General features: G+C 54.8%; 4 protein-coding genes across 4 annotated transcripts; 3 read left to right on the forward strand and 1 right to left on the reverse strand.

Annotated features, from left to right (window-relative positions):
* Positions 1-386: 386 nt before the first annotated feature.
* dapB (dipeptidyl aminopeptidase dapB) lies at positions 387-3,268 on the forward strand (the record flags this gene model as incomplete). Its single annotated transcript, XM_043268487.1, has 3 exons — positions 387-2,757; positions 2,818-3,087; positions 3,144-3,268. The coding sequence occupies 3 exons, from the start codon at positions 387-389 to the stop codon at positions 3,266-3,268; spliced, it is 2,766 nt and encodes a 921-aa protein (XP_043124422.1).
* Positions 3,269-3,595: 327 nt separating this feature from the next.
* gtb3 (glycosyltransferase family 4 protein) lies at positions 3,596-12,364 on the reverse strand (the record flags this gene model as incomplete). Its single annotated transcript, XM_043268488.1, has 3 exons — positions 3,596-12,091; positions 12,139-12,228; positions 12,278-12,364. 3 exons carry the CDS (start codon positions 12,362-12,364, stop codon positions 3,596-3,598), a joined length of 8,673 nt encoding a protein of 2,890 aa, XP_043124423.1.
* Positions 12,365-14,542: 2,178 nt separating this feature from the next.
* Positions 14,543-16,904, forward strand: agd3 (putative extracellular serine-rich protein; the record flags this gene model as incomplete). The annotated part of the gene is made up of 2 exons (XM_043268489.1): positions 14,543-16,585; positions 16,638-16,904. 2 exons carry the CDS (start codon positions 14,543-14,545, stop codon positions 16,902-16,904), a joined length of 2,310 nt encoding a protein of 769 aa, XP_043124424.1.
* A 2,058-nt stretch (positions 16,905-18,962) lies between these two features.
* On the forward strand, positions 18,963-19,934 carry Aspvir_005271 (endo alpha-1,4 polygalactosaminidase; the record flags this gene model as incomplete). The annotated part of the gene is made up of 1 exon (XM_043268490.1): positions 18,963-19,934. One exon carries the CDS (start codon positions 18,963-18,965, stop codon positions 19,932-19,934), a length of 972 nt encoding a protein of 323 aa, XP_043124425.1.
* Positions 19,935-21,013: the final 1,079 nt, after the last annotated feature.

The following is a 21,013-nucleotide window of genomic DNA, read 5'->3' on the forward strand; positions in this document are numbered from 1 at the left end:
AATTGACTTGGTTGATATTCATTAAAGTTGTGAATAGATGGAGATACCCAAAGAGGAGCTCAATAACGTGAATAAGATCTGATCGGCTGCCAAGAGGCGCTATTTGCATCGCCGCCATCAACAACAACAGCGTACCCCAGAGGCCCAGACTCCATCAGTTATCACTATTTCCACTTCACGGCAATTCCTTGACTTTCTTTGTCTACTGACGAAGAATTGACCTTGTCTTGACGATGTTTCATTTGTTGGTTTGATGATATTCTTATAGACGGCTGTGAATTAGCCATCCGACTACCACAACCTCGTCCCCTTGTTATCGTCGATCTGCTGTGACCCGTCACATGTAACTCAATCACTGCAGCCTCTGTCTTACAACCACCGTGACAATGAGGCCATCCGACGACCATGGAGAGACCTCTGAATTCCTTCCCATGAACCGCCCTCGATCCGCATCCGCCGCTGCATCTCAAACCTCCACCGACTCTAGTCTATCCACCGAATCCCTCTTTCCAGGAGAACAGAAACCCTTCCCCGCTCCCAACTGGACAATGGAATCCGCCGACGAAGACCGATACCGCGATCTCGAAGACGGCGAGGTGGAGCAAACGGAGCCGTTCCTCGCGTCCAAGAAAGCAGCCACTGGAGGCGGTCGCGCACGGCGGATATTCTGGATTCTCGTTCTTCTCTGCCTTGGAGGCTGGCTGCTTGCCTTTGTGCTGTTTTTAACAGGGGGACGAGCGAACTACCAGACTGCTTCGGACGCGTTACAGGTGCATGGAGCCGACTCCGCGTCGGGTAGCACGAGCACGAGCTCCGGCAAGCCTGTCACGTTGCGGCAGGTGCTCTCGGGAGGATGGCTTCCACGGTACCATGCGATCGGGTGGGTTGCGGGGCCGAACAATGAAGACGGTCTGTTAGTTGAGAAGGGTGGGGATGAGAAGGAGGGGTATCTCCGGGTGGATGATATCCGGAGTCGAAAGGGCGATGCCACCGGTCAGGAGAGCAAGGTGCTGATGAGGAAGCCCATCGTGCACGTAGACGGGAGGGCGATTGTTCCCAGCAATGTCTGGCCGAGTCCGGACTTGAAGAAAGTGCTGTTGATATCCGAGCAGCAGAAGAACTGGAGGCACTCGTTCACCGGGAAGTACTGGGTGTTGGACGTGGATTCTCAGACTGCGCAACCGCTGGATCCCATTGCGCCGGACGGTCGAGTGCAGCTCGCGCTTTGGTCCCCTGCGTCTGATGCAGTCGTCTTTGTTCGGGACAATAATTTGTATCTGCGGAGACTGTCGTCGGACAGCGTTGTCGCGATTACCAAGGACGGCGGGGAGAACCTTTTCTATGGGATTCCCGATTGGGTGTATGAGGAGGAGGTGATATCGGGGAACAGTGTCACATGGTGGTCGAATGATGCCAAGTATATCGCTTTCTTCAGAACAAATGAGACGAGTGTGCCCGAGTTCCCGGTCCAGTACTACATCTCGCGGCCATCCGGGAAGAAGTCTCTCCCGGGGCTGGAGAATTACCCCGACGTGAGGGAGATCAAATATCCCAAGTCTGGTGCCCCGAACCCAGTCGTCGACTTGCAGTTCTACGATGTCGAGAAGAACGAGGTCTTCTCCGTCGAAGTAGCAGACGACTTTGCCGACGATGACCGCATCATCATCGAGGTTTTGTGGGCCTCCGAGGGCAAGGTCCTTGTGAGATCGACCAACCGAGAAAGCGACATTCTCAAGGTGTATCTGATCGACACCAAGTCCAGAACAGGCAAACTGGTGAGATCCGATGACATTGCCGGTCTTGACGGTGGTTGGGTCGAGCCTTCGCAATCCACACGCTTCATCCCGGCGGACCCCAACAACGGACGACCGCACGACGGGTACATCGACACCGTGCCGTACAACGGATACGACCACCTTGCATACTTCACGCCGCTCGACAGCCCCAATGCCCTGATGCTCACATCGGGCGAGTGGGAAGTGGTGGACGCACCGGCTGCCGTAGATCTGCAAAGGGGCTTGGTGTACTTTGTCGGCACTAGAGAAGCACCCACCCAACGCCATGTCTACCGTGTGCAGCTGGATGGGTCGAATCTTAAGCCTTTGACCGACACTTCCAAACCAGGCTACTACGACGTCTCCTTCTCATACGGCATAGGCTACGCACTTCTCACATACAAAGGGCCCTCTATCCCCTGGCAGGCGATTATCAACACGCAAGGCGACGAAATAACCTACGAAGACCGCATTGAAGATAACGCACAGCTCACCAGGATGGTAGAGGCGTACGCACTCCCGACTGAGATCTACCAAAACGTCACAGTCGACGGCTACACGCTGCAGCTTGTCGAGCGCCGCCCTCCTCACTTCAACCCGGCCAACAAGTATCCCGTGCTGTTCTATCTGTATGGCGGACCGGGATCGCAAACCGTGGACCGCAAGTTCGCCGTTGATTTCCAGTCCTACGTCGCCTCCAGCCTGGGCTACATCGTCGTGACCGTTGACGGTCGCGGCACAGGCTACATCGGCCGCAAGGCCCGGTGCATCGTCCGCGGCAACCTAGGCTTCTACGAGGCGCACGACCAAATCGCCACTGCAAAGATGTGGGCCGCGAAACCCTACGTCGACGAAACCCGCATGGCGATCTGGGGATGGAGCTTCGGCGGGTTCATGACGCTGAAGACCCTCGAACAAGACGCTGGCCAGACCTTCCAGTACGGAATGGCCGTTGCACCCGTCACGGACTGGCGGTTCTACGGTATTCCTTTCCCCCTTCTTACTCATAGACCACCCCACTAACGGACTTTCCACTTTCCAGACTCAATCTACACAGAACGATACATGCACACCCCACAGCATAATCCTAGTGGATATGACAACTCGACCATAACCGACATGGCCGCCCTGTCCGAGAGCGTCCGCTTCCTCGTCATGCACGGCGCCTCGGACGATAATGTCCACCTCCAGAATACTCTTGTGTTAATCGACAAGCTGGACTTGTCGAACGTCGAAAACTACGATCTGCAGTTTTACCCGGACTCGGATCATAGCATCTACTTTCACAACGCGCACACCATGGTCTACGAACGTATGTCTTTCCCCGTTTTCTTTTCGTGTTGGCACTGGAGATACTAATAGCACCAGGTCTTTCGAGCTGGCTCGTCAACGCGTTTAATGGTGAGTGGCATCGGATAGCGAAGCCCGTGCCGGACGAGTCAATGTGGGAGCGTGTGAGGCGGTCGCTGCCCCTGCCCCTGTTTGCACATTGACTGTATCTTTATCTTAGGTATCTATATAAACTTCTAGTATAGCCTTACGTCGCTGTATGTAATTCAAATGAGGAAGTGTATATTCAATCACGCTATGCAAACTATAACACAATGCAATGCAACAACTCTTTTGGTAATGGTAATGCGAATGCGAATGCGGCCTCGCCTTTATACATTAATTTATGCAGTGCTTGCAGACATGATAATAACAAGATAAGGAAGGATAGACATGCACGTATATACAGCCAGTCAGTCATCATAGTCCAAGACCAGCAATGCTGGTATGAAATGCAATAGGGTAGGGTAGGTATAGATGCAATGCGATGGTCAGACTTTACTGCTGCCACTGCTGGTATTCTCCACAGTCTTGAAGATACTCGACTGGAGAAACTCCTCCCGCATAAGCAAGCTGACATCCGAGTTACGGTACGGATGGGGTTCCTCGCGCTGCAGACCACGCAGCTGCTCGCGGCCAAGCGTGGAGATGGAGCGCGCGTGCGAGTGCCGGTGCCGACTAAAGGCCGGAGAGAGGCGGCCTGAGGGCGACAGCCTGCCTGTCGGCGTGACTGCACCCCCGGCGTCAAAGGAGAGGGTCTGCCGGGGGGCAAAGACGGGGAGGGAGGCGTTGCCGGGGAGCGGCATGAAGGAGTCTGAGTCTGTTGCTGTGGAGAAGTTACTGAAGGAGGAGCGGATGGAGGCGGGGCGGGTGAGCGGGAGCATGGGGTAGCCGGAGACGGTGGAGTAGAGGGTTGACATGCCGGAGGCGGCGGAGGAGCGCCAGGAGTGGACGGCGCTCTGGGGGATGGTGATGACTTCTTCCTCGATGGGGTCCGAGTGCTGGAGGGCGGTGGCGATGTCGAGGGGTTCAGCGAGGGCGTCGCCGCCGGCGGCGGAGCGGGCGGCCATGGTCTTCGCGGCCTTGCCGATCCAGAGCATCTGCTCGTGTTCGCGCAGGTAGCGGTCGCCGCTGAAGGACTTTTGGACGATGTTGCGGGTCATCATGCCGAGTTTGCGGCGGTGTTCGCTCTTCTCGTACATGCGGCGGGTGATTTTGGCGACGTCGTCCGGGGTTGGGGAGGAGGTGAGGACGGGGGCGGGCTCGGTGTCGTCCGCGTATTGGGCCCATTCGCCGAGGAGGGCGAGCATGGTGATTTGGGCGCGGGCGAGGGCGAGCGCGTCGTTGGGGGCGACGACCGCGCTGAAGCGGGAGAAGTCGTCCGGGTCGCTGAGGACGCGGAGGGAGGCGCCGACGTCGGTGCAGACGACTGGTGCGCCGGTTAGGGCGGCCTCGCCCAGGGCTAGGGGGAGACCCTCGGAGAGGGATGAGTTGAGGAAGAGCCAGGTGTTCTCGAGGACCTTCATCGGGTCGGCGCTACCGCGGAGGGTGACGCGGCCGCGGAGGCCCTTGGAGGCGATGATCTCCTGGCACTCGGTGGAGTATGTCGGCGCCTTGTCGATGGCGCCGTAGATGTCGAGATGATAATCATCGAATTTCCACTGGTTGATGATGATGTCGGCGGCCAGCAGGGCGGTCTTGATGTCTTTGGCGTACCAGACGTGCGACAGCATGGTGACGGTCGGGCGCTGCGACTTGATCTCCTTGACGGGGGCAAACTTCTGCATGTCCGTGATGCCGTTGACGACGGGGTCGACCTTGCGGCGGAAGATGTTGCGGTGCTCGATCGTGCCCTGGCAGGTACCAATCTCCACCTCCCATCCGGGATTGAAGAAGTCGGCACACGGCGAGATGATGTCGGCATGATGGAGCGTGATGACGGAGGTGATCCGCATCAAGCCCAGGAGGCAATTTCGGACAAACGGCGAGAGCTTGCACAGGGCAGACGAAAGGCAGAGGTTGGTTTCGCGCCAGCTGATCGCGTGGTCCCAGATCTGCAGGGTGCAGTTTCGCTTGATCTTGCAGACGACGCCGTACGACGCACTGACGCTGTGGTGCGAGGCCTGGAACACGCTGGGGATCTTTTCGGGGATGGGAATCGAGAAGATGAACAGGTAGCGGTACCACAGTTCCAGAGCAACGTCGAGCGTCCCCAGGGTGGGAAGCTCCGTATGGAACCACTGCGCCGAAGGGATCGTGTTGGGCATCTCCTGCGTGAGCCAGAGATCCCGCCAGCTCTCCTTGACGATATCGCTGTTCCAGACCTGGGTCCAGTGCCTCGAGTCCTGGAAGTACGTGTTGAGGTTGACGAGCGCCCGAGTGGCCTGGTGGATGTCGGCCTTGGACAGCTCGATGGCGCGAGCGCCCTTGACCAAAGCCGTGAGGATGGGGATAAAGTTCATCTTGATATCCATGTCGTTGGCCGACGTGACGTTCTCCACCTCCGAGTCGAGCTTGTTCTTGAAGAGACCATGCGTCGGCGTCAAAAAGTCCAATCCCCACAGAGGAATCATCTTCAACGAGAGCACGTTCTGTTCCGTCTGATGCTTGGGAATGCCAAAGTCGTTGGCCGACTCGCAGATCATGTGCCACTTGATGGTCCGCAGCGAGTTGATCATATCACGCCGACAGGCAGACACACCACCTCCTTCGTTCGGCCAGGTGCCCGTGTCGGCCGCCATGACGTGCAGCGACTTGTCCGTGTCAGACCCAAAATCCTTGGACCGGGTGTTGACGACCGCATCGCCACCGGGACCAAAGTTCAACAGATCGCTAACTTTGATCGCCATGGGCGTCCAGCTGGAAATGTTGTCGTCGAGATCCGCACTCGCCATGACCGAGTCCGCGCGCAGATCCAGGTACTTCTTCGCCGAGGCCAGGTCGCCCCGGTCGCGACTGCGCCAGTACGGGGCGAGCGTCTTGTCTCTGCGCAGCAGTCGCTCATCCATCCAACGGACGATGATGCCGTCAAAGTCGACACGGTCCTTCCACGCCTTCCAGACCAGAGAGCGGGCCCGCGAGGTCGAGACGGGGAAGCGTTTGGTCGAGAGTCCCAGGAAGCGGGTGATGGCGTTCGAGCTGAGACTGTCGCAGTAGAAGAGGGGATTGTCATGGACAAAGCTGGTGTACTTGGGTTTGGCCAGGACGCCGAGATAATCATGTTCGATCATGGGCGGCGTCTGGATCTTCTGCCCGTTGAGCGTGGTGAAGATGGTAGGGTGGAACTTGTGGTCGTACAGCCAGCGAGCCTCGTAGACATCGGCGCCTTGGACAAAGGTCGCCTCGGTGACCTTGGAGTGAGGGATCCAGCGCTCGACCTTCTCGGGATGCCGGACGGGAGGAGCACACCAGGAGACAGTGCAGGTGATGTGCGAGAGGACAAACTCCGCGCGCAGCAGTTCATCGCCGAATCGGGGATTCTTCCGGTAGTGATACTTGAACCGGATCAGATTGCCGTCTTTCATGTAGGAACCCGCTTCGATGAGACCCTTGTGGTTGTACTGAACGCTCTGCAGATGGCTGTCGCCGCGGATGCAACGCCGGCCCATGGGGATTCTGCTATCGGACGCGCGGGTCAACTTGAAATTCTTCTTCGTCGGGGCGCGGTAGTCATAGTGGAACTCGTTGATCGCTTTGCCGTCTTTGAACTCTTGGCGGATGAGAAGAAGCATCTCCTTGGAGTACGTGCTGACGTACTTGAGCGACTTGGTGCCCTCGGGTTCGGTCTTGTGCTCGCCGCTGTAGTAGTAAATCTTGAAGCCTCCATCCTCGTCGTTGTGCTTGAAAGCAGTAAAGGTTCCGTCGAGACCCTGGACCATGAACCTGCTCTTCTTGATGCTGATGGTCATACCCCTGGTCTCATCCCAGAGACGCTTGACGTTGTCACGACCGTGAAAGAGGAACAACGACAGGATAAAATCCTGCATGATCTTCGAGTACGACCAGATCATGTTGAGGATAAACACGCAGGGCACCCGGATGATGGGCGTGCGGTTTTTCATGACATGGTCGAACTCTCTCTGGAATTCCGGATCGGCGATCAAGGCAATGATGATGAACTTGGTGGCGGATGCAACCGAGTACCAGAAGTTGTGCAGGGGATCCTTGATGAACCCTAGAGCCGCAGGCAGCTTGTTGGGCACACAGGGAATGAACAGCGGCGTCTCGGCGTCCTTGAACAGGGCCTCTTCCCCGGTGCCATAGTGGGCGTAATCAAGAATGCTAACGGCGGTGGCCGCTCCCAGGTTGCATCTGGCAACGTGGACATCCAGATCACTGGTATCAAAGCGGCAGAGGTGTTCCTGAAGCCATTGCCTGTCGCGGTCCGAGAAGTGGGAAGGCTTGCCGAGACAACGATCCAGCAATGCCTTCCGGATGGTCTTTGGCAGTTTCTCCCAGTGCGCGTCACATTCGAAACCCAGACACAGCTGCCGGAGGAGCTCCTTCTTGGCCCACCGCACGACGACGGGTGTGTTGGCTTCTTCGCGAAGCTGCCGTGCCATGGTCTCGGTCACGCCAGCCGTGACGAGCGACTCGGCCAGCACCGCGTACTCGTGAGGCATCCGCAGCATGGACTCGGACAGTGCATGAAGCAGAGTCTCGGCAATGACTTGGCAGTTACTGCTGACGTCGATGCGTTGATCCAGTCCGCGTCCGACAGCGATGACCAATTTCAGCTGGTCCGTGGTATTGCAGCTCAAAGCGCGGATGCCGGGACCAAGGGCGCCCAAGGGAACGAGCTCGATCGAGATCTCCCCTTTACCCCAGGATTCCAGTGCGAGGTTGACGAGATCATGCGCTTTTGGGAAAGCCTCCTCGATTCGCGGTTCTTCTCTACGCGAAAGCAGCAGAGACTTCACTTCGATTCCAGGATGCTCACCAGGCTCAAGCTTCAGTCGCGCGTCCGACGGCACAAGAGAGATTCTCTCGAAGAAGGTTTGCAGTTCCTGCTGAGACCATTCGGGATCCGCCCACGGGGTAGTGTAGGCGTGGAACGTCTTGCCCAGGTCGACCGGCGAGTCCACCTTCTTTGGCATACCCATTTTCGCAGTGAGCAGAGTGAGGATGGCCGTCGTCCAGGTTGCGGTCCCCAGTCCAATGACCTGCCCATACCCATGCTTGAACTTACCGGGCACACAAGTCTTGAGGACGATACCAACGGTGAGACCGACGACGACACCGACAAGCAATGGTTTGAGGGCATGGGGGCCCGAGAAGATCTTCGTGTATTGATACCACAGCAGGCCGGTGTACGCCAGCACATAAGCGCAGAACATGTACATGGCATCGCCTGAAGACCGGAACGTCCACAGCAAGGCAGTTGACAAGGCAAGACTCCATACCTGCCACAGGAGATACCTGAAGAACGTCCTCCAATACACGTGCCTCTTGAACCTTACGGCGCGCTTCTGCGAGGGGCGAATGTCCTTGGACGTGCCCACAGCCTGATTGGTCTGGCCACCGATGAGATCATGCAGTTCCTGGGCCTTGGTGTCGATGAGGACCGCACCGATCAGGTAATATGCCAGGCCGAAACCAACCGCATAGCGGGAGTCGTCATTGGAAATCTGCCCCAGAATACCAACGTTAGCGCCACCGGTAAGGAGATCGGCCCATTTATCGAGTAGAGCCAAGACAAAGTAGAGAACACCGCAGCCGATCTCCCGGCTTGACTGGCGCCAATGCATAAACGAATTGTGCAAGCGCTGGCCCTTTTGCGAATTGCGGAGCACGTCAAGCCCGACCTTGGTCTGGATGTTCCAGCCCGAGCTGAAGGGGATGGGCTTGGGCACGTCGGCGTACCGGCAGTACCAGTTCAGAAGGAAGTTGGTCGCTTCCCAGTCTCGGGCAAGTTCGAGGACCAGTTGATCTTTTGTCGGCTTGGATAAGATCCCGCGGGATACTTCAGCCATCACATCGCGATACAGAGCTTCTCTCGACAGCTTCAGCACGGCCGGATCGCTCAGGCCTCCGAAGCACTTTTCGTCGTTGTTGCCATACTTGGACACATACCATTTGCGAATCTCGGTGTCATCTGTCCGTCGAATGTTCTGGTACCAGGTGACCCATTTGGAGGCGACAGACCGCAAACTAAGCAGCAGTAGGCCGATGAAGATGTAGAGCACGATCAGGTAGATGACCACATCGTGATGACTCCATCTCGTCACGATCGGGGAGATGAAAAGGATTGGGATGCAGGCGAAGATGGCCTTGCGCCCAGAGAGGAACTTGGACCCGGGGTAGCTGAAACAGGCGAGGCAGGCAAATATAGTGAAGTAGAGAGTCAAGGCGACGAGGTAGAGGTAAAAGACGATGCCAGGACCTGGGCCTTTGACGGCAGATATGACGATGAAGCCGATCAGGCCCACCGCGACCGTGAAGGCAAATCCGGCGATGAGTCTGATGAAGACAAACATGTTCGTTGCCGAAAAAGCCATTGAAATAAGATAGTAGGATCCGCCGCATGCGATCCAGGTGCCAGCCGCACCCGACAGGATCAGAGAGATCATCAGAGCGATGGAAGCACTGTGCATGACCTCGTCTGGCATCTTGCTGGAGAGGTACAAGCCGCGGCCATACAGAGTCAGCAGGAGAATGTCGATCAGGGCCGGGACCGCGAAGACACTGAGGAAGGTGAAGCGCTGGTAACCACGCATGGGTTTGAGCTTGTCGTCCGGGTTGACATCGATCTGCGCACCAGCATAAGAGGTAGCCATCTGCGGAGCGCCGTTGATCCAGTCCGGTAGTTCCCGGTCCTTGTAGTATCTTCTGAATCGACCCGAGAGCAGCTTTCCGAACGCGCTGGGAGAGAGGTCAAAGTATGCTTCGCAGCGCGATCCGAGAGCAAACGACTCTGCGAACGCGGCCGCTTGATCAGCCTGGTCGTTGAACAGGGGGTTGCGATCAGTGACTTCCATGTAGATCTCGTCAAAGGCACCTTTTCTGGCTGCGCAGAAGAGGGAGAGCGTCATAATATCCGCATACACGTCGATTTGGTCTTTTTCAACAAGCTGACACAAGGCGTTTGTGATCTGAGCCAGATCACTCTCGCGGCGTTCCCGGAGGATGCGAGTGAAAACAGTATCCGTGTCCAGGAACAAGGCCAGGCATGCCGCAGTTGAAGGATAACGACAGCCCTGATCGCGGTACCAGTTGACGCGGGTCTTGATCAAGGCCTCTGGTGCAAGGGATCCGTCGAGATACGCGACGGTGTTGAGCTCCTTGAGCTGCGCCAGGGACGGTGCATCGATGAGTTGCCTGCGGATGTACCTGCAGATGGTTTCTGACAGTTCACTCTTTGCGTCCGTCAGCGAAAGGTGCTGCAGCAGGAGTAATCGCTCCTCGGGACTCAGGGCATCCACATCTTGGATGAGACGGCGGGGCAGACCGATGTCTTCGTTGACGTCCTTGGACCATTCCGCCAAAGCGGTTTCCGCTTCGAAGCAGACATGACGGGGGAATCCTCTTGCAGAGAGGAATGTGTGCAGCACGGTTCCTGCCAGCCCTTGAGCGCTTTTCGAGGCAAACACTTCGAATCCGTCCGGGTCGGTCTGGTAGACGGCCCAGAAGCGGACATCAGCGCTCTTGCGCAGACCGGAATCGAGGCCTAGATGGATGCGCAAGGAGTCATGGGACGCAAAATTGGCGAGTTCTTTGATGGTAGCGGGCAGATTGGGCGAGTCGGACCAGTGAGACACTGCGAATTTATCGTGGAACTTTCGCAGGAGGGCGCCCAGTTTTTGGATTTTGTCAGAAGGAACCGGGTGAAGCAGTCCAAGAGACTTGAGCCGCTGTTGGGACTTGAGGATCTCGGCGAACGCAACAGTGGTGGCTTCAGATCCCAAGGGGAAGCAGCCAAACTCTTTGTACTCAACGCCTGCCATTGAGATGGACAGCGGGCTGCCCTGCGACCTGACTTGTGCCACCCATTCTGGAGGATCCCGAACCGAGATCGTCGAGCTGTCCATGAGCTGTGGCTTGCTTTCGGACGAGGTGAGTACACCCTCCAGCGTGGGAAAGTATTGCAGCAGAGTGTTCCAAGCGTCTCTGTCCACGACATCCTCTTGAATGTTCAGATTAGCGCGCCAGATGTCGTGAACTTTCATGATCTCGGCTTCCTTCAACCAACTAAAGGCAGACAAGGGTTCGGGAATCTTGACGTTGAGAGAGGCATCCTGCAAGGCAGCTTGTCGGCCGATCCAGGTGATAGCGCTGTAGAAGTTGCACCACTGCAGAGATCGCTGAATGACCGCATTGGACAGGTGAGCGTTGTCATCGACAGTTTCCCAGGACATGACCACAAAATCGCGCATGCAGGCTTCCGACACAAACGCTTTGATGGTCGGCTGCATCTTGATCATCTGAAAGTAGTCGCGCTTCTCACCCTCGGGCATAATGGAGGCATTGCGGATGACCAGACCAGCAATTGCGCCGGTTTGCAGAGTCTTGTGGTCCTTGAGAAAGTCTGGAGGCGCGGTCTCCAGATACACGCGCAGGCCGACGGCATGGAGAGCCTCCACCAGTCTCCTGATGGCGGCTGAGTTGAAGCTGCTTTCCCAGTTGGCGAGTAAAATGCCGCTGAACGGCGCGCCATTGAACCTGTTCAATACGCTCTCGATTTTGTCGAGGGCCGCCAGGGTCGACACTGAGGCGGAACCGAGGTCTACTCGTCCCAGAAACTGCTTCCTCTCGACCAGCGAGATGGCCTCGACTACACCGGACTGCGAGGGATCTACGATCAACAGATCCCATTGACTCAGTAGCCTCAACTGGTCTTTAGTGGGGGATGAATCGAAGGAGCCCAAGTAGACGCCAAAAGACGACGGCTTCTTGGCCAACTGGACGTTGGGCAAGGACAGCTGCTGCTTTGATAGTCGGTCCAGCCTATCAGAGACATTTTTGGGCACAACTGCTGATTGTACTCGCGACTGTAGAATGTCAACAATATCCTTAGAAGGATAGACAGAATACCTACCTTGTACCATTTGCGAGCTCTAGTCAGACCCGCGTAGAGGAGGTACGAAGATCCAATTACTACGCTACCCAGTAGCAAGCCGATGAGGACCTGATTACCAAGTTAGTAAACCATGACGTCTAAGGGACAGAATACATACGAATTGCCACCAGTAACGTGTCATATGCTTCCATCCCACGGGATGAGGCTTCTCATCCTGCGGAGAAGTCCAGACAATATAATCCATGATGATACAATTAGAGATTAGAGTTAGGAGTAGGGACAAACATGGAGACGAGGGGGGTAGAAAAGCGAGAGACAAGAAGACTCTGTGAGCCTGAAAATGTACACCAACAGAGAAGCAACTCTAAACGATCATCACCGCGCTGATCGAGCAATCAATCGTGCATAAACGAGCGTCCCGAGTACGGGGTATAGAGCGAGCGAGAGGCAAAAGAAACGATAGGACGATGGATTGACCCAACACGCGGTCAGAGAGCTGGCAAGCGAAAGTCAAAGCCAGTAGACTACGACTTTTTGCCTTCAATAAGCGGAAGAGCGGTGATGCATAACATTTGGCAGCCCAGATCAAGTGGCGTGAAGGCGTGATCCAAGGTTTCCTAGCAGGATTTAGTTCGCAGCAGTAACGTAGCAGGATTTAGTTTGCAGCAAGTAATGCACTGAGATTTTCCGCAAAGTCAATCACTGAAATTTCTCGACAAGACCAATGGATACTTTGTTCATGGGCCGTCCGTCTCGGCAGACGAGCAATGATGGAAGACTAGAAGACAAAAATAGCCTCAGTTGCCTCTCTGTCTGCGCTAAGAGGGCGCTAAGAAGAGTGTGTGGTTTCTGGCCCAACGGATGAAACACCCTCACGAGAGTCACTACGGCAGACAATCTACACCGGCTGGGATGCAATGCACTCTGGTCCCAGTGTCAAACTCGGCCATAAGGAGTGCGTCGACAGCGTGGCAGCCATCTCGGAAAAGGCTTTTTCAGAAAATCTACCCAGTCATCCGGTTGAGACAATGAACAAACGAGAGGTTCTCAGGTTCATCTTGCTCCGTCTTGGGCCAATTTGTTCCGAGCTTGGCACAGTGGATGTACAGCAGGACCATGCATACTGACTGCATCTCCTGTTGGCTATTATTTTACCATTCTTATGTGCTCAAGGCCGAAGCGACGAGTGTTCCAGGAGCCAGTTCCTCGGTGTTCCGTAGTCCGTCCCTTTGACCATGATAGAAGGTTCCTGGAACCATCGGGGTTTCTGATAGCAATGGCGCCATTGGCCCGTCCATCATCCATGTCATCGGGGTGAGGACTGGACTGAGGATGCATAGTACCCGAGGTGGATTCCTCATATCTACGAGATGCACAAGTGCGAAACAAAGACAAGGCCCTAAGGGTGGTGGCCCAAGTGGGTATGGTCTGTATGGTCTGTATGGTTGTATTGTTTTGTAACATGTATTCTGGAATGAAATTTCCACAATACACGATACAATGTGTATTACCGTATGTAACACTGGAGACTGACACGGACCGCTGTAGCACAAGTACAATGTACAACGCTCCGAGTCTCAAAACTAAAAGAGTCATGGACACCCCTCTTTTGGTCTTGGTGCTGCTAATAATAATCCTTCTGCTGCAAACTGAATCGTACGGTTCCCGCTAGTGTCGTGGAATTGGGCAATGGCCCTTCAATTTTCCCCCGCGGCTCATCTGGCCCCCGGTGTGGGCTGTGGGCTCAGTGGGATCTTTGGACTGATTTTTTGCTCAAGGCTAGTGTAAAACTTCTTCAATCAGTTGCCATTTGCCAGATTGGCAGGCACTAGGCTGATGATCCGGGTCCATCCTCACTTTTTCTACCAGGAAACTCATGGTAGATACATAATTTCCGCCGCATGAGAGACGTGATGCATCAAGGGCAGTTGAAGTGGCACCAACCTCATAGTTCTCGTAGTCACTTATGATAGGATACTGCAAGAAAAAGCGTATACTAGTGATATCCTACTTTGTCCTCGGTTCTCTTGACCTTTTCTGGCCAAGTCGACGACTGTCCAAGATCTTATTGCGGGTGGAGTACGAAGTACCATGCCATGCCCCGGCCCAAGCTATGGCCCTGACAGAAAAAAAGGAGATTTTTCAGCCTATTGATGTGTGCGTGTGTGCTTGTGTTTGCCGCATGCATACATACATAAAACCAGTAGATCGTCACACATGATTCGTCTTGACTCGATCTTTCTGTCCCTCTCTCTGTGTCTCTTCCCCAGTCGACGATCATTTCAGTCCACCATCCAAAGGGGCATCTCCACCCAGTCTCTCGTTCATCTTCTGATTGATCGACTTTCGTTGCTTGACTTTGGTTGCTGACTTGGTTACTGACTTTGGTTGCCTCGTCATCCTGCTCACTCAAACCACTGCAATGGTTTTCTCGTGGGTGATTCAGGCCGGCTGCTACTTTGGCTTTATAACCTGTAGTACACCCCCCGGTGTCTGGACCTCGAATCCCACAGTCGTTACATCTGTGCCTCCATCACAGACCACTGTATCGAGCAGTAGTGTAGCATCTACTGTTGGGCTGACCACCTCGTCCGCTGTTCTCTCGTTAACCTCTACCCCGGTGACTCCCACCGGTACTACACTCGTTTCTTCTGTTAGCCTGTCCTCCACCATGTCTCTCAGCCTCAGTTCGAGTATCGTCCCCTCGGCCACTCCCTCGGCTACCCCCATTAGCCAGGGTTCGGTCTTGTCGAACATCCTTGTGATCGCCAAGGACTCTTCCTCGGCCAGTTCGGCTACCTCGGGTCTCAATGCGTACGGCATCCCGCACACCACGTTGCTGGTCCCCCAGGCCGGTGTGGCCCTGCCGGCTCTCAACGCCAGCACCGTCGGCAACTACGGCGGTATTGTCGTTGCTGCTGAAGTGAGCTACGACTACGGTGGCACTACCGGCTACCAGAGCGCCTTGACCACCGACCAATGGAACCAGCTGTATGCCTACCAGCTCGAGTATGGCGTGCGGATGGTGCAGTGGGATGTCTATCCCGGCCCCAACTTTGGTGCCAGCGCTGTGAACGGCGGTTGCTGCAACACCGGCGTGGAGCAGTTGATCTCGTTCACCGACACCAGTGACTTTCCTACGGCGGGATTGAGGACCGGCGCTGCTGTCAGCACCGAGGGTCTCTGGCACTACCCGGCCACGATCAGCAACACCACCACCACCAAGGAGATTGCCCAGTTCGCTGCCAACTCGGTCACCTCGACCAACACCACTGCTGCTGTCATCAACAACTTTGGTGGACGCGAGCAGATGGCGTTCTTTATTGGCTTTGCCACGGACTGGAGTGCCACCTCCAACTACCTGCAGCACGCATGGATCACCTGGATCACCCGCGGTCTGTATGCGGGACACCGCCGGGTCAACCTGAACACCCAGATCGACGACATGTTCCTCGAGACGGACATCTACAAGCCCAACGGCACCACCTTCCGGATCACCGTCGCTGACTTGGAAGGCATCTCGGCTTGGGTTCCGACTATCAACGCCAAGATGAACCCCGGCAGCTCCTACTTTGTCGAGGTTGGCCACAACGGCAACGGCAACATTGAGCAGTCGTCTTCCACCGATGCGGGTGCTACAGCTTGCAACGGAGGCGGCATCGAGTACAACTCTCCCCCCGACACTCCCCTGGAGTTCAAGAAGCCCCTGGGAACCGGTACCAACCTGTGGCCGGCCAAGCCCACTGTCTACGACTGGACTGCCGCCTGCACCCAGCTAGACGACCTGCTGAAGTGGTGGGCCACGCCGGCCAACCGCGACGTGTTCGGCCACATCTCGCACACCTTCACCCACGAGGAGCAGAACAACTCGACCTACTCGGACATCTTCAAGGAGATTTCCTTCAACCAGGCCTGGCTGAAACAGGTCGGCCTGGCCCAGGCCAAGTGGTTCACCGCGAACGGCATCATCCCCCCTGCCATCACCGGTCTGCACAACGGCGATGCCCTGCAGGCGTGGTGGGACAACGGCATCCGCAACTGCGTCGGCGACAACACCCGCCCGGTACTGATGAACCAGCAGAACAGCATGTGGCCCTACTTCACCACCGTCGAGTCGGACGGGTTCGCCGGCATGCAGGTCAACGGCCGCTGGGCCACCCGCATCTATTACAACTGCGACACTCCGGCCTGCACGCTGCAGGAGTGGATCGACACGTCCGCCGGCAGCGGCACCTTTGACGACCTGCTGGCCGTCGAAAAGGCCGACACCATGCGCCATCTCTTTGGCCTGTGGCATGACGGCTACATGTTCCACCAGGCCAATCTGCGCAACGCGGACGTGGCCCCGATTACGATCAACGGCGTGTCGGCCAAGTACTCCATCTTCCAGGCGTGGGTTGAGACTGTTGTCCAGGAATTCGTCCGCCTGGTCGACTGGCCTTTGGTCACCCTCACCCATTCAGAGGTATCCCTTGTCTTTAGTTCGTTATTCTCTATATCAGTCTAACAATGAGTAGATGTCCGATGCCTTCCTTGCGCGGTACCAGCGCGACCAGTGCGGCTACGCCATGTCGTACGCCGTTTCCAACAAGAAGATCACCGCCGTGACCCTGACGGCCACGGGCAACACCTGCAGCCGGCCCATTCCGGTGACCTTCCCTGTGGCTCCCACCAGCACGCAGGGCTACACCACGGAGCAGTTGGGGAGCGACCCGCTGACCGTGTGGGTGCAGCTGTCGGGATCTCCTGTTACCTTTACCCTTTCCACTCCTATTGCTCTCTAGCCTATCGCCCTACATCAGTTGATACTTATTACATGTCGTAATGATAGTGCTTAGTGAATTGACCATCCATAATTGCTAGTCCTCAACATTACCTGTAGGCTGTAGACCATCCATGCCATGCCAAGTATGAATGTGAGACATTCCCAATCAACAGCGGGACAAGACAACTGAACCATTCTCTGACGTCCACGGTCAGATCTTACCATGGCCCATGGGTCATGGACATCTGAATTAACCCTAACCAATCAGCCCCCATCCATAACTTACCGCCGAGTCCAAGACTTGGTCCTTGGACCTGAACCGTATGAATCCACAATGGATACCTTGGCGACTTACACCAGTGACAGCTAATCGACTCATCATATTATCCGATTCTGACAAGGCAATCAATAGTCGCATGGCATGTGTCAGGCAAATAAAGTAAAGTCAATATTCAATAGTCGATTCTACCTATCCGGTACTCAACGGTTGAATGTATCTCGGCCGGAGAATGCAATTGCAAGTAGATACCGGGCTACGGCTACCCCTTACTTGGAGGAGGACAAGACAAGGACTGTGCTCGGCTGAATGGCCGCATTGACCTTAGCTAGTTCTGAATCTAGCCAGTCCTACCTACACTTACTCCGTAGACTAGACTATTCAGAATAGAGTGCAAGTTGCAACTTGCAACATCCTATGGAGTCAAGCAGAGCAAAGCAGAAGCATCGGTCTTCTCCGTCACTACGCGCAGTGCAATGCAGCAGTAATATAGACGATGCGCTGTMATCTACTAATGTATCTCATCACACCATAGTGACCATACGGAGTAGACTAGAGTGCCATGAAGTGCGGCTGTAGCTGTAGCTGCAGGCGTAGCCAAGCAAGTCAAGTCACCCATGGGCCATGCAAGCATGTACGCGACATTGTTTGCTCTTCGGCGCGGCCAGCCAGCGCGGCCGAGCTTACAGTGGACGGTGCTCTGCTCTACCCCTGCAGAATGCTGTCCTCCTGTACGGAGTACGGAGTACGGGGGAGACTCAAGGCTCAAGCTCATGCGATGCCAGGGCGGATGACTGGTTATTTATCCTCGTAGAGTAAGTGTACAAAGTACCTAGTTGTAAGGCTGTGGTGCTCTGTGCGTGTGACTTTGTTCACTTTCTTTGGGATTGAATGCTGGTAAATGGAATATTGACTCGCTAGTTGATGTTCAGTCAACGGTAAGTGTCAACAACGTGGCAGATGTGTGGGTATGGTATCTACTATCTACCTTCTCTAGCTGCGCCAGGAGAGGCTTCCATGGTGCGAGTCAGACACAGACAGAGGCACCTGTACAATACTGTATTGTATTGTATGGTTGTATGTGTATTATCATGCTGTATTTGCAATGGGTACGATCCTACACGCTAAGCTTTAGCGTCCGGCGCTAGAACGCCCCATCTTTGAGATTATCTGGCCGTGCGTGATTGGATAGGTTCCATAGGGTGAAAAATCTTCCCGAGACGGGATTTTGAGTGAGACTCGCTGCAGGCTGAGAATTGAGTCAGTCCACTGGCCAGTTGGCAATGTTGCAATGTAGTCCTGCACTACTACGGTGATATTTATAGAGTGCTGAGTTAAAGGCAAGGCACTCGGATCTGATCTGGTGAATGACACTACAATATTCCTAGAGTCACTGGAGAGGTATTAAGTAATCAATATGATTGATAGATGGTCACACAAGTAATAGCTCAGCCCAAACAATAGAGTATAGACGCCTGTCAGCCATCGCCCAATATGGCTAGTCCTGACTCCGTAGGCTGCCGCATTATTCAGTTTCTTTGTTCATGGAACAAGTCTAGATGTTGATTCTTTATCGTTCGGTGGTTGTCTTTCACAAGTCTGGCAGAGTCTGTAGTCTTGTTCAGCTTCTTTGATGCTGTGTAACTTGTACTCGATTGAGATTCCAAATCACCGTGGCTGTGGATGCAGACTGACAGGCTACAGGCTACAGCCATATATTGACAGTCGCCCACTATCTACTGATCTACGATCTACGATCTACGACCTACGACCTACGATCTACGCAACTCCACCGATACGATGAGTCCCTTTGAAAAAGGCCAGTCGGCCCGCGGCTGGAAATCATGGACAACCAGGAAGAAGCTGTTCGTACTCTCGCTCGTCCTCCTCATCATCATCGCCCTGGGAGTCGGTCTCGGCGTCGGATTAGGCATCGGTCTGGGCGGCGGCGGCGGCAATGAAGAAGGCTCAGGCTCAGGCTCAGGCTCAGGCGGGGGGACGACCTCACCGCCAGAAGGCAACTACACAACGGCCAAGTGGCAGCCCGCGGTGGGAACAAAATGGCAAATCGAGCTGCTGAACGCGTTGAACGACACCTCCGTCGACGCAGAAATATACGACATCGACCTGTTCACCAACAACCAGTCCACCATCGCCGCGCTGCAGCAAGCCAGCCGCAAGGTCATCTGCTACTTCTCCGCGGGCAGCTACGAGAACTGGCGGCCGGACAAGGCCAAGTTCAAGGACTCGGATCTGGGCAACGACCTGGCAGACTGGCCCGGCGAGAAATGGCTGAACCTCAGCTCGGCAAACGTGCGGCAGATCATGCTTGACCGGCTGGACATGGCGCGCGACAAGGGCTGCGACGGGGTGGACCCGGACAATGTGGACGGGTACGACAATGACAACGGGCTGGACCTGACGCAGGCGGACTCGATCCAGTTTGTGAATTTCCTGGCGAATGCGGCGCATGCGCGGAACATGTCGGTTGGGTTGAAGAACGCGGGGGCCATCATCCCGTCGGTTATCAGAAACATGCAGTGGAGTGTCAACGAGCAGTGTGCGCAGTACGACGAGTGCGATACCTACTCTGTGTTCCCGCAGAACGGCAAGCCGGTGTTTCACATCGAGTATCCCAAGGGGGATAAAACCAACAATGATCTTTCCGTGACGACGACGCAGAAGAACAAGGCCTGTGAGTTTTCGGGGTCGGCCAATTTCTCGACTGTCATTAAGAACATGGATCTGGACAATTGGGTTGAATATTGTTAGTGCCTTGCCTCGTGGTCTGGCCTAGTGACGAGCATGACTGGAGTAGCATGGGCGGAGTTGGTTTCACTGATCTTGACTTTGCTTCTATCTGTCTATCTGTAACTTGAGTATCTAATTATATCTGCATCAGTTTCATACAAGCGATCATACATGATACGCTGGACGCAAACATCTACCCTCGCATTTTGCCTCAACGTAGCGCTCACTACTAGCATTGAATCTTGGCGTTCCATATCTATATAAGTATAGCCACCGTCCACAATCCACACGCATGAACCAGCGGAGAACACAGCACAGTGCGAACTGCAAACTGCAAGCTGCCACGGGATACTGAGGTGCACTCCTCAACCGCGATTCGCATATCTTCATAGTCCGAATTGAAACCCAGCCACGGAATTTTTAACCCTCGGCAGGATTTTCCGTGGAGATAGTAGGGTAAGTTGTGTAACAGAGTTTTCTAGATGATTGATGGACTGATTGAGTTTAACTAGTTTGATGTGTGTGTCGGCTGCAAACTCCTGAGTCAGAAGTTCAGCGATCCACCGACTGGTCAGGCCATCTGATAGATAAATAAAGGTCGTAGATAGAGTTTGTCATGGCGCCGTGGTTCTCTGGTTTGTTCCTGGACTGACCATTAATTAATCTGCGGAATTTCCTCGGCAACTTGATTATCTCCGTGGATTATTATTGCATGAATAGATGCAGGCCAACTTGCCAAGTGCACTGCCAACACGGAACAGAAAGCGGGCCACGGCCCAGGTCCGAAACCTCGTGAAACGAGCCGCTGTATTGGCCTAATTCCAAATCTAGGTTGGATCCTCGTCAGTCAGAGTCATGATGATATAATAATACGAGTCATATCATCTATGTATTTTGATCTATCTCCTGCACTACTCCGTACCATGACTCTTAACTTCGTGCTTATCACAGAGTACAACCAACAACCCAGTCCAAAACACTATAAATACCAAGATCCAACCAACTGGCAAGCAGTACCACGGACAGTGCCAACATCTCGTATGTATGTCTTAGAGTCAACCCAACAGACCTAAATATCTACCTTCCAGAAGCGGATACAC

This window comes from Aspergillus viridinutans, assembly GCF_018404265.1.
Source record: "Aspergillus viridinutans IFM 47045 DNA, scaffold_3, whole genome shotgun sequence".
Classification (NCBI taxonomy): Eukaryota; Fungi; Ascomycota; class Eurotiomycetes; order Eurotiales; family Aspergillaceae; genus Aspergillus; species Aspergillus viridinutans.